Source organism: Acomys russatus, chromosome 22 (genome assembly GCF_903995435.1).
Source record: "Acomys russatus chromosome 22, mAcoRus1.1, whole genome shotgun sequence".
Taxonomy (NCBI): Eukaryota; Metazoa; Chordata; class Mammalia; order Rodentia; family Muridae; genus Acomys; species Acomys russatus.
Window position 1 is genome coordinate 55,911,048 of NC_067158.1, and position 15,364 is coordinate 55,926,411.

Sequence of the window (15,364 nt, forward strand, 5' to 3'; positions counted from 1 at the left end):
AGAGACATAAACATTGGCACAAAATGAACATGTGTGTGTGTGTGTGTGTGTGTTGTCTGCAGTCTCAATTAAAACACAGAATTTGTAAAATTTCCATGCACCTGAGAAATCACTTCCTTCTGAAACGATTTGAGTTTTACTACAACCGGTGACTGTACTTATCACAAAATGTTACAAACTGAGCACATGGGCTCTCATTACCCCACTGCTCAAGAAACAAACGGGCACCACCTATGTTTGACAACACGGATGGCATTTCTATGAAACCCTTAGCTGGAGATAAGCTTCCTTTGAACACACATACACTCATGTACACACACACACACACACACACATCAAACTATGTGACAGGCACCGAAGTGCAACATAATGTAAAGAATCAATCTTTTCCTTGGATAAGCGCAGCTGACATGTTTTGGACAAGCTAGTAAAGCCTACAGCTGAACTAATTCAGTCCCCATCTTCAATGGAGCTCCAGCTATGTGAATACTTTATCCAAAGTCGCAGTAGTCATACAGCAGGAAGAAGCAGAACTCCCGTTAGCAGTCCCCACTGTCCACGAAGGGTACAAAAACGTGACGGAGTTACTGACACTCATTTCACTTTGAATTAAACACTGCTCTGCTGTGCATCTCAAGAGACAATATTAAGTTCTGTTTTGGGTAATACCAGGAATTCTACAGGCAGGCGCAGAATTATATTTGGTTGGCTAAAAGCCAACCATGCTTTACACTTGTCCTAGAAGTAGGTGGTCAGAAACTCAGTCCTTGTCATCAGACTCATGAGCCACAGTTGCTTAAGTGATCGGGGTGCAGAGGTGGGGTGTCTCAGAATCTTCTGTGGTATTCATTTTGAAGATTAAATAAACAAGAGGGAATAAGGTGAATGAAGCTGACTTAATGTGCAGCAAAAGAGGTTCAGTTAGAACTGACCTCAGGGAAAACGGGTCCAGGCAGACATCACAACACAGGGACACAGCAGAACTGGGTTTCCTACACAGCAGAGGCAGCAGAGTACGGAGATGCACATCGTCACATACGTGGAACATCTTCTCTTCCGGAAAAGAGACTTGGAAACCAAGGCAAAGAGGAGGTACACTCGCAGCTTTCTCTCTGCTCTCTTTAAAACATATGCTGCAAAATTTCTAGGCTTCACAGTGCATGTTTCAAAAGATGCCTTCACGTTTTTTGTTTTTTTTGTTTTTGGATGGAAGAGCAGGCGCATCTGGTTTTCCTGTAATAGTACATAATCTCTCTCTCTCTCTCTCTCTCTCTCTCTCTCTCTCTCTTTCTCTTTCTTTCTCTCTCTCTCTCCCTCCCTCCCCCTCTCTCTTTAATAAATCTAGCCACAATTTTTTTTAAAGTGTCTGCATTCTGTTAATTTATGAAAAGCAGGGTGCTGTCAGATCAAATTTCATGAAAATGATCTATAAACCAGACTGTCAAAAGTGAAGGGCACTCAGGCCGACTTACAGGCAGGGAATACTTGCAAACCACCGGGGAGGGTTCCTGCGAACACGGCGAAACAACAGCCCGCAACAGGGCTCACATTACCTTGATTTGCAAGTTACTGTGCGGTCACAGGAAATCCCGAAATGTTTTCCACATTTTCTTTTATACATTTTATGTCAAATTTCCTGCAATTGAAATCATAAACCTTCCTACTGCTGGACCCTCTTCTGAAGGACAGGGGGTGTCTTTTGACACTCTCCCATGAACACCTAATAACTCAGTTCCTCCCAGTGTAACAAGAAACTGAAAGACAGAACTGAAAACGGAGTAAGGGAAGGGCCAGGGTGCCGTGTGCCTCAATTCCTTCAAAAGGAAAAGTCAAACTGATGTCATTAAGACAACTTGAAAAGTGCATTTAATCTAGTGATGGCTGACTTCTTTTTGGAATGAGAGACAACAGAAGGAATGACAGATTGTCCCATAGAAGGAGCCATACCGTTTCCTTAAACCTCTTATCCTAGATGGATTTATGGTCTAGTTTTTAGAGTGGCCTCTCCTATACGGGTATCTGTGACAAAATTCAAGTTCCCTACAGCCATATTTTATTGTTCCAGTTATGTTTATGAAAGGCTAAGTCAGATTTAAGTTAAATGTTGAAGTTTAAAATACTGGTTGGAGATTTATCTCTCCCGCCTGTGGCATTTGAGGGTGGTCAAATGCTAGCTGAGTGGAGACCCACAACGTGGAAAGTCATGCTGGGTAGGGCGAAGGCTCGTTAATGGATACCCATCTCTATGGTTCCGCTGGGTTGTGAGTCCACAGCGCACACACACATTACCTCTCCAGACATATCAGGGGCCATGGGAACCGCGGGCCACAGGGATGAGTAGACTCCGAAGAACACCACCCACAGTGCGATGCTGCCCCAGATGGCAATGTGGCTGAACTGCGAGGAGGAAGGAAATCTGGGTCAAGACACTCCCAACCAGCCACGCATACAGACACTGCTGAAACAGTCACAGAGTCTCTTCTGATCTGTATCAAATTCAGAGAAATACAAGCTCCTGGAATTGCGCGCAATGGTATGCACTCGCTCAGTAATCTCCATCACTGCTGTCTAACATTTCTCTCTCTTCCCCTCTTTTTTGTCTTTGTTCTGTGTGTTCTTCCTCAAAGATGGCGGACACATGGGAGAACATTACGTGTAGGACTAGGGGTGTCAAATCTAAATTTCCTCATTCCCATCTCTCTCTGGGGCATCAACTGCAATTTTGTTTTCTTTATTGAGTCTCACTGCATGGAAGTGGGCAGGCTGCAAAACTAACGTGCTGAAAGTGGAACGTATTTTATGTAGACTGTGTGTTTGCATCTGAAGACAGATCTCTCACTGATTCAACTGCTCTTCAGAACTGTTTTCTAATAGGTCTGTGTGGAACACCAGTCTGGGGATGCCTCCAAGCAAAGGTACTCAAGTACGACCGTCTCCCTCATGTTGAGGAGGTAACGGCGTATGATACTGAGTTAAAGGCTCGAGAGGTCTCAGTGATAAACTTGTGCAATTCAGTGTTTTCCACCCACAACCCCCAGCTCCTCTCCCCCTGTGCCCAGTGCTCCACAGCCGCAGGCTTTGTAAGAGACATGCAACTAGAGATATTCTTACCCAAGTCCAATATGAGGTTTCCAGTCCAGCCTTCAAACACACTGTTATCACTACAAACTGAAAACAGAAAGGGAAAATGTCACTCTGTCTCCATAGGTACCATGGTCAATCAAGGGACACACAGAATTCCATAGAAGAAACGGGTCTGAATTAAGCCAGCTACGTGTTCACCAAACTCACGGACTAGGTGAGTGGCTCCCATTAGGGCGTGACAAGAGCTGCCATTTGCATGGCTTCTGCTGTCCTCTCCCACCTCTGCTCACCCTCAAAGCCTCCATGTGTGTGTGTCAAGGAGGCTACAGAGGGTACTGCCATCTGTGTTCTGTACAATTCACAAACAGCGATAGTGTGTGCTTATGCAAACCTGGGGTTTTGCTCTTACTTTAACGGAATCTTTTTTTGCTAAAAAGCTCACTTCCTGGATTTAAAGATAAATTATAGAAGTAAAACAACTAGGTGTTTAGGAACCTAAGTCTTCACTCTTGGACTTTATGTACATGTAACTCTGCAAATGGGGGATATGAGAGCAAGCCACTTCTGGAAACACACACCATGCTGACTCCATGGTTGTCTTGGCTAGCGTATGCCAACTTGACACAAGCTGAAGTCATCTAAGAGGAAGGAACCTCAACTGATAAAGATGTCTCCATTAAATCAGACCATAGGGGAGGAATCCTGTAGGGCGTTTTCTTAATAAGTGATAGCTGTGGAAAGGCCCCGCCCACTGTGGGCAGGGCCACCCCTGGGTCTGTGGTCCCCAGCTTGCTCAGCTGAGCAAGCCCGGAAGCAGCACCCCTCCATGGCCTCTGCATCAGCTCCTGCCTCCAGGTTTCCACCCTGTTTGAGTTCCTGTCCTGGCTTTCTCCAATGATAAACAACGACAGGTAAGTGAGATAAACCCTATCTTCCCTCAAGAAAGGTAATCCCGAAGCCAGGCACCAAAAGCTACCCTGACTGCTCTGCGTCTCACATATGAACACAGCAGTGGTTAGATGCATCCGCCTTGGAGTCACGTGACAGGCTGCTTCAGTTAAGGTTCATTTGCCAGTATTTTCAGCTCCTTCAAACTGAAACTAGAACAGTTAAGGCTCCCCTCCTCTGAAGACTCATCTTGGTTGTCAGCGTGAGTGGACCGAGAGCTACCCAGGAGACTAGTAAACCACTCTGGGGTTGTCTAAAGGGAAACTCACTCTAAATGTGTCCGTCAGGTGAGGAGAGGGCCAGACAGAAAAACAGGAGGAAAACGAGGAAGCCTGTGAGCGCACTCTCTCTCTGGCTGCTTCGAGGCTGCCACCGTGTCAGTGTCTCCATCCCACCATCACCTCCCGCGCACTCCTCTGTGGTGGTCATCTCAGAGTCCTGGCATCTCTAACAGCCTGTGGGTTCCACTGTGATCGACACTGAGCTTCACCAGTGGCCTCTCTCAGTCCTAAGCCTCAGTTTCTTTGTAGGAACCCTTCGGTTCTTGAGTCTCCACCTCAACTGAAGCTGCATCTTCAACCACAGCTTCTGCGGGGCTGCCTTAAGGGGGACGTTAGTCCTCTCTCACAGTGCCCAGCCTCGGCTGCTCTCTGGTCCCACACCTGCATGCTAACCCCAAAGAAATACATCCCGAAATACTTCCCAGAGGATTTCATCCCAATGATGCTGGCTTCTTAGCAATCACCGATGTGAAATTGCAGGCCCACCTAACCAGTGTCAACTGTCCCATCGTCCTAGCAAAGCTTTGCTTCAGCCATGCCGGCCCTCTTGCTCATCACAGCTGATTCTTTCGGCCCCAGCTGACCAGAAACTGCAGCTTTTTACATTCAAAATTTTATACTAATGACTCAGGGGTCTCTATAGCTTCCCCCTGACACTTCATAAGCCAGCATCACTCTCTGTGCTTTGTATGTCCCAAGCTCTCACTGAAGGGCCCATTAAGCTCTGGAGCACTCAATGTCTTTTCCAGCCTGAAGCTCTACAATACTCTGTCCTCCCCTCCCAACCCCCAAACGACATGGTAAGGTTTGTTACAGTAAGGCCCCACTTCTGGTACCAATTTCCATTCTAGTTTGCTTTCCGTTGCTATAATAAACACCACAGCAAAAAGCAACCTGGGGAGGAAGGGTTTGTTTCATTTCACAGGTTATAGTCTATCTTGGAGGGAAGTCAGGGTAGGAACGCAGGGCAGGAATCTGCAGGCAGGAACTGAAGGAGAGACTAGAGGGCTGCTCTGTCTCACATCCAGCTACCTGTCTTCTTTCTTTCTTTCTTTCTTTCTTTCTTTCTTTCTTTCTTTCTTTCTCTCTCTCTCTCTCTCTTGTTTTTCGAGACAGGGTCTCTCTGTGTAGCCTTGGCTGTCGTGGACTCACTTTGTAGACCAGACTGGCCCCGAACTCACAGAGTGCTGGGATTGCAGGAGTGTGCCGTCACGTGAGCTACCTGTCTTATGCAGCCCAGGCCCATACGTCCACAAGTGGCACTTCTTACATCAATTAGAATGTGATTAGTCACATGCAAGACTAACAGTTGAGTGGAGAGTGGGGTCTGACTTTCACACGAACTCTAGTGCCCCATATTTGACCAGGTGCCCTGGATGGGGAGGCCTTGTGGCACTCAGAGGAAGAATAGCAGGCTACCAAGAAGAGACTTGATACCCTATGAGCATATACAGGGGGAGGAGGTCCCCCTCAGTCACAGTCATAGGGGAGGAGAGTAGGGGGAAAATGGGAGGGAGGGAGGAATGGGAGGATACAAGGGATGGGATAACAATTGAGATGTAATATGAATAAACTATTAAAAAATAAAAAATAATAAAAACACACTGACAACAACAACAAAAAAAACAAAACAAAACAAAAAACCAAAAAACAAAAAACTAACCACCCTGTCTTCCCATCATAATGTACTGACATCTTTGACACTGTGAGCAAATAAACCCTTTCTCTTCAGTTGGTTCACTCAGGTATTTACATGCAGTGATGAAAACTCAACAAAAACATCTTCCTCATAGTGTTGTTTTTTTGATGAAAACGCTGAATACAAAACACTTAGACCAGTGCTCATAGTATTGTAGTCCATTTATAACTGCCTGTAAAAACCTGAAATATTGTGAGTCAAGGAAGCTATGGGTGTGAGCACTGGAAGTGTATTTCTGGCCTTGCACTGGTGACTGCCAGTGCCCATAGTGTCCGATCCTACTTTCATGGTTTGGTACAGTACATGTTGAGACACTTTCCAGCAGGGTTGGAAAATTAAGGCACAGTGGTACAGGGGTACAGTTGGGCTTTCTCAGCAGGATATGTGGTGGTAAAGTATTATTAATATCTGTGGACATCAAACTCTTATTAGTGAATATGAGTTAGGTTAAGGTACATAAAGTCTCTAATAAGTGACAAAATTAAAAAAAAAAGCACTCTCCTGAGAACTGAGATTTAATGTGTCCCCAAAGACATCCATAATATAAACTGTGGTTCCTTTCCACCTACTTGCATAAGTGTTTACACAGTTCTGTTTTGGCATTCATGCTATAAAAAAATGCCAATCCTCAAACATGGTTGTGTTTTTCTTTTATTGTGTCAGTGGGAAAACATCAGTGGAAAGAAATCCCAAGGTTTTCCCAAACCTGAACCCTTTGTCTAACTGACTGTTAACTTCTATTGCTGTGATAAAATACCTCACCTATAAGCAAAATAGAGGCATTTTGATTTGGTCCTTTTTATGACTCCAGGTTACAGTCATTGTTATGGGGAAATCAAGGCAGGACCTTCCAGCATCATAGCCACAGTCAAGTGCCGAGATAGAGAATTCTCTATTTGTATACAAAGCAAAGCCCAACCCGTGAAGTGGTGCTAACCACAGACATGGTGTGTTTTCCCACCTCAATCATCAATCAAGACAATTCATTCATATATATATATATATATATATATATATATATATATATGTAAGTGTATACGTATGTATGTATGTATGTATGCATGTATGTATGTATGTATGTATATGTTCACAGGCCAACTGGATCTAGATAGTTCCTTATTAAACCCTCTTCTAGATGCTGTCAAGTTGAGAGTTCATGTCCTACCAATTCCGTGTCCCAGCAGCTGAGATTTGCATATTTTATTTTTCAGTGCCTGGGCCTGAGCCTCACGCACGCCGAGCACATATCTTCTTCTCTGAGCCACGCTCAGGCTCAGCACGGCCTTTGAACACCGTTGTCACAGTGGCCAGGTGACTGGCCACACGTTCTCCACGCAGAGGCTGAAGAGGCGTGGGTGAGAGAGTGGGTGAGTTAGTGAGTGAGGCATGCTGGGCACAGACGGCAGGATTCGGGGGGAATAACTGGGCATGGGATGGCAGCTGTGTGAGCGTGGGCACTAGGACTCCACAGTCCTCTTGACTTTTAAGAGAAAAACGGTCTGCGTGTTCTCTGGGATCTTAGTGGCCGTGAGAGGAGCTTGTTGGCTCCCTGGCAGCTGTTGGGGGGAAGTGTTTGATAAGCCCGCAGGTCACTCATACTTAACCTAAATAAATAAAATTTTCTTAGATGTGTTTGAGTATTTGCTTGCATGCATGTATGTACACCAATAGTGTGCCTGGTGCCTGCCAAGGACAGAAGAGGGTGTAGAAACCTTCTGGATCTGGAGTTACAGGTTGTTGTGAGGCAACATGTGGACGCTGGGAACCAACCCCTCCTCGGGAGCAGCCAGTGCTTCTAACCACTGAGCTCCAGCCCCAGCTCACTCTGTTAGTTAGCTCGAGCCTCTAGAGAACTCATTGCTTACACACTAAGAATACTTGGATAAAATTCGGCAGAAGAAATATTATATATGCAATGGCAGTAAGATAAATTTGAGGAGAAAGTTAAAAAGTAAAGGGGAAAAATAGGGAGAGGGAAAAGGTAGTAGGGATAAGGAGGGAACACTGAAAATCAAAGTAACAGAAATCTTTTAAAGTCACTAAATCTGAATTGTAGCTAAAAAGAGCAGGTATGGTGGTACAAATGCTCCTGATAAGCATTCTTGGCACTTGGGAGGCTGAGCTGGGAGGAATCTGAGTTAAAGGCCAGCCTGGGCTACACAGTGAGGTCCTATCTCAAAATGAAAACAAACAAACAAACAAACAAACAAACAAACAAACAAACAAACACAAAAGCACACTAAACAAACCCAACAAAACCTTAAGTAGAAAGCTCTTACCGGTCCAAATGCCTTACCCTGCAAATGACCCTTAAACTGGAACCTCTACTCCCTGCCCCCCCCCCCCCATTTCAGTCCAAAAGGGAAGCGGGCAGAGAAGAAAGGCGGTGGCTTTAGACAAAAATAGGCAAAGGGGCTGAACTCACAGTATAAACGAAGTTTCCCAGAAGCAGGTAGTCCGAGGTTTTCCCATTTCCAAATACTGTGCCTACAAGAAAAGAGGAGGAAACCCGTTAGAGAAAAAAACAAAGGAAAGTCCTGGAAAAGAGGAAGCCGCTTCGTCATTTTGAGCACAGGAAGATCCTAGAGGCACCCAGTGGGGCCATGCCGCTGTCCCTCACAAGGATGCTACAGATGGGCCACAAAATTAAACACCACATTCTAAGAGTCCACCGGAAGCAGAGGTGAATCTGACTTGCTAACCGATCCTTAGAATCCACAAGGTGAAAATCAGCAAATACATAGAAAAGGTTGAACTCTCAGTCATTTGGAAAGCTGAAAGCTCTGGGCATTGACAGGATGTGGTGGTCTGGGTGCTGACACAGGAGGCTGTCGGCAGGATCAGCAAGAGTCTCGGGAACCTTTTCAACAAAGCTGTTATCATGGGAGCCAACAGGGATCGGTGAGAAACCACGCTCAGAAACAAAGGGCCGCTAACCTGACGCCAGGCACAGGGTTCTTTGAGGTCCTGACTGGATTTCTTGGAAAAAAAAAAAAAACTTCAAGTTCTTTGTTATTGTAGGGATGATTAAGAAAATAACTGTAGATGAAGGGCCTACCAAGCAATCAAAAGAGTGGTTCTCAGTTCCCAGTGACCTCAGCTCCTTTCAGAAAGGCAGCGAGAAGCTCCTCAGTCTGGCGGGTTTTAAGGTTCACACACATTTCATGCGCCTGTCTGAGGCGAGGCAACAGCCCTGATGACTGTTAAGTCACTGGCTCTCAGTTTTGATCTTTGGATTCACGCAGAAATGACTGAGGGCTCCCAGAAGCTTCCATCCTTCATAGCTATCAGTATTTACCAAGTTAGAAGTTCAAAACAGAACATTAACAACAACAACAACAACAAATCTCTCATCTAAAAGTAATAGTAATAAGCTCACTGCAAAGTCATATAAACACATTTTATGAAAAAATAACTATTTTCCTAAACAAAAATGAGTGAGAAAATTGGCATTGTTTTACATTAATCTCCTTAATGTCCAGAATTTAACAGAATACAGCTGGGCTCTCAAATGTTGCTTTGCTTACAACAGTTCAGAAAAATATGGCTTTGTAGAGATATACATGGAGTTACAATGGGTGTGGTTTGTGTTTATTTTGGAAATCTCTTCCAATAATTCTTTTATACTACATAAAAACTCAACAAGTAGCTTTTTTAAAGAGATAGAGGTGCTTTTTTGGTGTTTGTTTTCAATAATTTATTTATTTTTATTTTATGTGCATCCATGGTTTGCCTGTATGTATGTCTGTGTGAGGATGTTGGATCCTGGAGTTACACACAGCTGTGAGCTGCCACGTGGGTGCTGGGAGTTGAACCCAAGTCCTCTTAGAAGAGGAGCCCTCAGTGCTCTTAACCACTGAGCCCCTCGCCCCATGCTAGTTGCCTGCATGGCGAACCTCCTCAGTGTACTTTGTTACATTAAGATCCACTGGTCACACTGCACCATGCAGGACTGGTTGATCTGGCGGAAGCCAGCGGCTCCACTCATGATGTCAACAACCTTCCCCACAAAGCAAGCTGCTGAGCTCTGACCACAGCTGACTTGCCTTCGTGCCTGGCCAGCCTGCCTCTCAGAACCCGACCCAGACACACCAAAGCTGGAGAGTTAATCAGAGGACCAGCCTACAGTTCCTTAAGAAATGAACCGGCAGACAGCAGTGGAGAATGCAAGGACCAGCACTGCCTCTCGGCCACTGCTTTTGCCAACTTACATCCCACTGAGTTTGTATCATAACTGAAAATGACAAGAAATGGACTTACTGTTATACAAATTTATAAATACTCACACTTTTAACTCCATGGACTCCCCAGAGCTCTCAAGGTTTAAAACCTCTTAGGTAACTCTTGGAATTTTTCCACTAAAACTGCTGATTATGTTTTGTATTGGATATTTTTATACACTCCTTTCCTTCCTTCCCTTCAAAGCAAAACAAGCTCTCAGTCTCTGAGGCTCACTTAGATGTGGGGAAAAGGCACAGCAGTTGCAAATCCCTGAACATCAAATTGGTAGCACAAAGTCTGTGCTACCTACAACTCATTCTTTGAGGAAAAAGCCAAGGGCCTTCTAGACTTGTCTGGGTTTGGTTTCCACAGGCAGCAGCTGCTGGGCACGGCTGGGCTGGAGCACACTGACGTGGACTGTTTCCCGGGTAGACGCAGCAGGAGATCTGGCATGGTTAAGTATATTATATGCTGTTTTGTCTGGCTTGTTTTTGATAGTAAATTTGCCCTTTCTAGTTTAGAGTGTTGAAGTAGTGTTTCAAGGGTTAGTGGCGCCTTGCTTGTCATTCTTATGCTGATTTTATGCCTTGGAAACTAACTTTACCCTGTGAATTTATCTAAGGTCATCCTGGATTGTATTTTGGATTTCAGTATCTGATTGCTTCAAAAAGCAAAAACAACACAATGTCCATCAACTGATTAATATGTAAAGTCTGGTATATCTGTACAGTGGACTATTATAGAGGGGATGAAGAACTGATTGGTCCTGCAGAGCGGAACGGCCAACCTAAGGCATACCGTTCTGCTTATACGCCATGCTCACAACAGGAAGGCTCCTAGAGATAGAGAACTTAGTGGTTTCAAAGGGCTGTGCGGACGGAGCCTAGGAAGCATCGGGGAGTGACTGCTAATGGGCACAGGATTTCTTTCTGGGGTGATGAGACGCTATGGCATTATATGATGGCGACATTCTCATGGTCCAATGAAGGTACGAAAAGCCACTGAGCTGTGAAATGTTGCAGTAACTTAATTGTACCTTAAAAGAAAACAAGCCATTGCCGTGGCCTTGAACTTGAGTAGTATTTACAGTTATAATTTCCTGAATAATTAGCAAAGGAGACTCAAGTCTTGGCTAGGGCAGGGACCCACCACCACCTCCTCGGTAACACTTACGTATTCATGCTGTGAGACGCAGTAACTCACCTGCAGCTGACTGGGCACCTCTGAGGCACTGTTCTAAGTAGAGCGAGCACCTCCAAACTGACTCATACCCCTCAGCCTGCTAAAGCTCAGAGGAGGAAGACGATGCAGAGAGACCAAAACAACCCAACGGGCTAGGCAAGTCGTGTGCGGATGTGAGGGTGACAAAGGGTGACAAAGGGACTGGGGGAAGTGGCCTGGAAGTGGGGGTTTTTGTTGCAAACGCAGAAAGCCTTGAGGTGCTTGGTTTTGTCAAGGTCATTCTGGAAACCTGGGTTAAAGGAGGTGCAGGGGGACAAGAGCAAGCTGTGTGGTGTCATGCTAACAGCCATGCGGTCACAGATGGGGGGTGCCTGTCCTTAGGGAGGACCAGCGGCTAACTGAGAGGAGAGTGAGCCAATGTTTTTCACTCTTGCAGCCTTGGGCACAGCACTGAAGAGCCGCCATCTTTCTTAACACCCCAGGGAAAAGGTCTGCTCTGGGATTCAGAAGCATCAAGCTAGGCATGACAGACATCCTTGCCTCCTAGAATGGCTACGTCATTTTTTTTTTTAATGTCATTTTTTTTTATGTAGGTGGGAAGTATACCGTGATCCTCTCTTTCAAAACTGATGGGATAAAAATCACTCCCTTGAAACTAGCAGAGAAAAAGTGCACACTTCAAGATGCAGGGGGAAGACACATTAAAATAAAAATGTCAGTGCAAGTTCACCTGAAAAATGCTAGCACAACTGACCAGGCTCAATTGAAAATGCTCCAATGAGCCTCATAAGTACAATAAATAGATGACATAAGACATTAGCCTTATTATCTTCACAGTATATGTTTGCAAAGGGGGAAAATGTCCTAAAGTCTGCAAGTTTGGGAAGCAAGGGAAGTGAAGAAGAAGGCTTTGCACAGACTAAATCAGTTGGCTCCTAATGGCATAATAAAAACCTCTACTGTGGCGACGACTTTTGGAGGCACACATTTTAGACCAAGGCACAGCCCAACGAAGGAAGCACTGCTCTAACTCTGAGCGTGTAGGACAGTGAGTCACTTTCCTAAAATGGCGAGGCACCCGCCTCTTTGCATCCATAGTCTTTCTACTTACCATACTGAAGGGCTTTTAGCGGGAACCAAAACAGAATCACCGAGTGGAAGAGGCCATTCAAACAATGAACCCAGAAAACCTGAGGGAAAACAAGAATCCATGAGAACCATTTGCGATAAACTCGCGCCGTGACCTCTGACCTTTCTTTTTATCTACGCGCTAGATGCACAAAATGTGTTTCTGCTGGGCCACCACTGTGAATTAATAGGACTGACAGACATTCTCTGCCTTAGATGTTCATGGGTCATTTATTTATTTTTATATTTCTCAAGATGTTTTTTCAGCTTCACTTTTTTTTTCCTACTTAAAAAAAAAATCCACTATCAAAAGTTTAAATTTCTGCCAGCCAAAGGTGTGTGTGTGTGTGTGTGTGTGTGTGTGTGTGTGTGTGTGTGTGTGTGTGTGAAATCTAATAACTGACGCAGAGCCTGGAGTTTCTTACACTGGAATTCTTTTCATAATTCTAGAAGAATAGACCTTTAAAAGACTGGCTGTGAAATCCTCCCCCACTTTTTTTCCTTCCCTTCTACTCAGTAAATGTTTCTGTGGTACAAATATATAACGCTTTTCTCTCTCTCACAATAGGCACGCACACGCATACACTGTAAAAAAAAAAAATCACAGAATCTAGCACTTAGATTATATGTTCATTAGAATAGGGTATTGTGACTATGTCGGAATTTATCGAAGGCGTCTGCAATTGTTTAACATCTATGTGTACCACGTTTCGGACAATCTCTACAGCCAGTTAACAGCCATTACGTTTTACGTCTTGTGTATTACAGAGAGAAGCGAAGGCATCATCGGGACTTTTTCCTAACACGAATGTGAAAGATTAAGTTATCGAAAACTGCTTAGAATCCTTATGAGCCTTGGAACAGCTGTAGTTTCGCCATTTAAAATGGCTTCTTGCAAACGAAGCTTAAATGTTAAATACAATCGGCGTGTATTAATAGTTTTAAGCTGTTCAAACAAGAGAAATTAAGTTGCCTGCCTCCCAAAATTTTCCACTGTGATCTCAATCTCCTTGGTTAGCTCACCCAGCCACGCTGGACTGTATGATCCAATTTACGCTCCAGTACTTTACACATCTGAACTTGTGTTGCTCATTAACCTTTGTCGCCTCTCCTCACTATGTCACCACTGCAAGTTTTCATTTGACAGAAAGCACAGGTGGGTGCAAGAAAAATTAGTTCTACTTTTCCATTTTCCTGACTGATGCTTATTGTCACACGCTAATCCTTTAACCCCTGTCGTGACCTCAGAACCTCCGACCCCTCTTTACCATAACAAACGCAAGCCTGGTCATTCACGGCAACAAGGCTTCCACACTAGGGAGCCTCGGCGACCGCTGTGTAGACAACTGTGCATTTTGTAACCATTTGTTCCTGGAATTTTAAAACATTTAGATGGGATTCACTCAAACAGTGCCACTGAAATCATTTGCCAAAAGTCTGTAAGCCTTAGAAAAATAGATGGCAAACTGACTACATAGGCTAAATCCATACCCAAAGGGATATGGGAACTGGGCAACCCTGGAGACTTTCTAAGCCTCTAAGATAACGAGGGTTTTTTTTTTTTTTTTCCAAAATGATAAAAGACAGAAGGACAAAGTCACCCTTCCATCAACACTGCACACTACCTTTTCCTGACCACAAAACTGTGGCCGTGTTGCCCTGTGTGCAGAGCATGAGAGGGTGTGGCTTTTCAGGAACGACTGGGTCATCCTGGAAGGATCAATGTATACTTTTGCTCGAGAGGCACGAGCCGCATTTGTGGCGGGGAAGCTCACATGAGGGAGCGCCACAGCGTCCACACTATGGGATGCAAGGAACTGTAGCTGAGCTTGGTAGAAACCCACCAGGCTGGTAAGATCCGCTGCTAGGGCACCAGGCTGCACTTGGCTGCCAGAATGCTTCTGCGGGAGAGCACGAGCTCATGACTACTGCATCTGCCCTGACTGCAGCGTCCCATCATTTGAAAATGTCCGCCATGGCTAACGAAAACCATGGCAGTAACGTGGGGAGAATTTGATACAAATTGTTTTAAATAAATAACTTTAAAAAACCCCAAACATTAAAATATTAGCCTAGACACTATAAATTATAAAAAGAAAACTTTAAAAGAATGCAAGACTAGAAATACATTTCAGAACTGGTAGCAGAGATGAAGCAAGCTGGGCTGTTTGATCTTTTGGTTAATTTAGCTTCAGTTTTTAACCTGAAGCTCTCACGTTAAACGCATGTGTGCTGCTAGACACCCGTGCTGTACGTTCACGAAGATTGAGCCTCAGAAGAAGAATAACTTCTTGGTTATAAATGCAACATTATCGTTTATGGAGTGTGGTACAGAGACACCAAAACAGACATTTCACTTTGTTCTTGGTATACTAAGAATAAATAGCACTAATGAGCTTTGTGAATTAATACATATTAAAAGTTCTTATGCTAAATGCCTGTAAGTTCAAAACACTGAATTGTAATAAAATATGTAATTGCCATTAATTTACTATTAAGCATGCACTAAATTAATTGGAAATGAATCAGGAAAAGGTCACTATGTTCATTTTCAAAGACATAATATTAGAGTTTTAAAATGGCATCCACCTTCGTTGCTGGCATTTCACACTCCTCCTCTCAGTTACACTAACCGGAAGCCTGAAGCATTACATAATGCTTAGTGTAGAAACATTTTAAAAGATACACTTGCAGGAACGTAAGTCACGCCAAATGATTTGTTGCTGGAACGATGAAATATCACGGAACAGAGGAGATGACAGTAGCCTATGGTGCGTTAGGTAGAGTAGGAACCCACGCCATGGAATCTGCTCACGTGTCC

At 44.3% G+C, this 15,364-nt stretch overlaps 1 protein-coding gene across 1 annotated transcript in view; it reads right to left on the minus strand.

The window, feature by feature from the left end:
• The window catches only part of Atp8a1 (ATPase phospholipid transporting 8A1), a 187,102-nt gene that overhangs the window by 20,228 nt on the left and 151,510 nt on the right, over positions 1-15,364 (minus strand). Inside the window, exons 30-33 of the mRNA XM_051165287.1 lie at positions 12,527-12,605; positions 8,438-8,499; positions 3,112-3,168; positions 2,290-2,397 (exon numbers count right to left, since the gene is read on the minus strand). Of these exons, the coding sequence (XP_051021244.1) occupies positions 2,290-2,397; positions 3,112-3,168; positions 8,438-8,499; positions 12,527-12,605 (306 nt within the window). The remainder of the gene's footprint in view (positions 1-2,289; positions 2,398-3,111; positions 3,169-8,437; positions 8,500-12,526; positions 12,606-15,364) is intronic.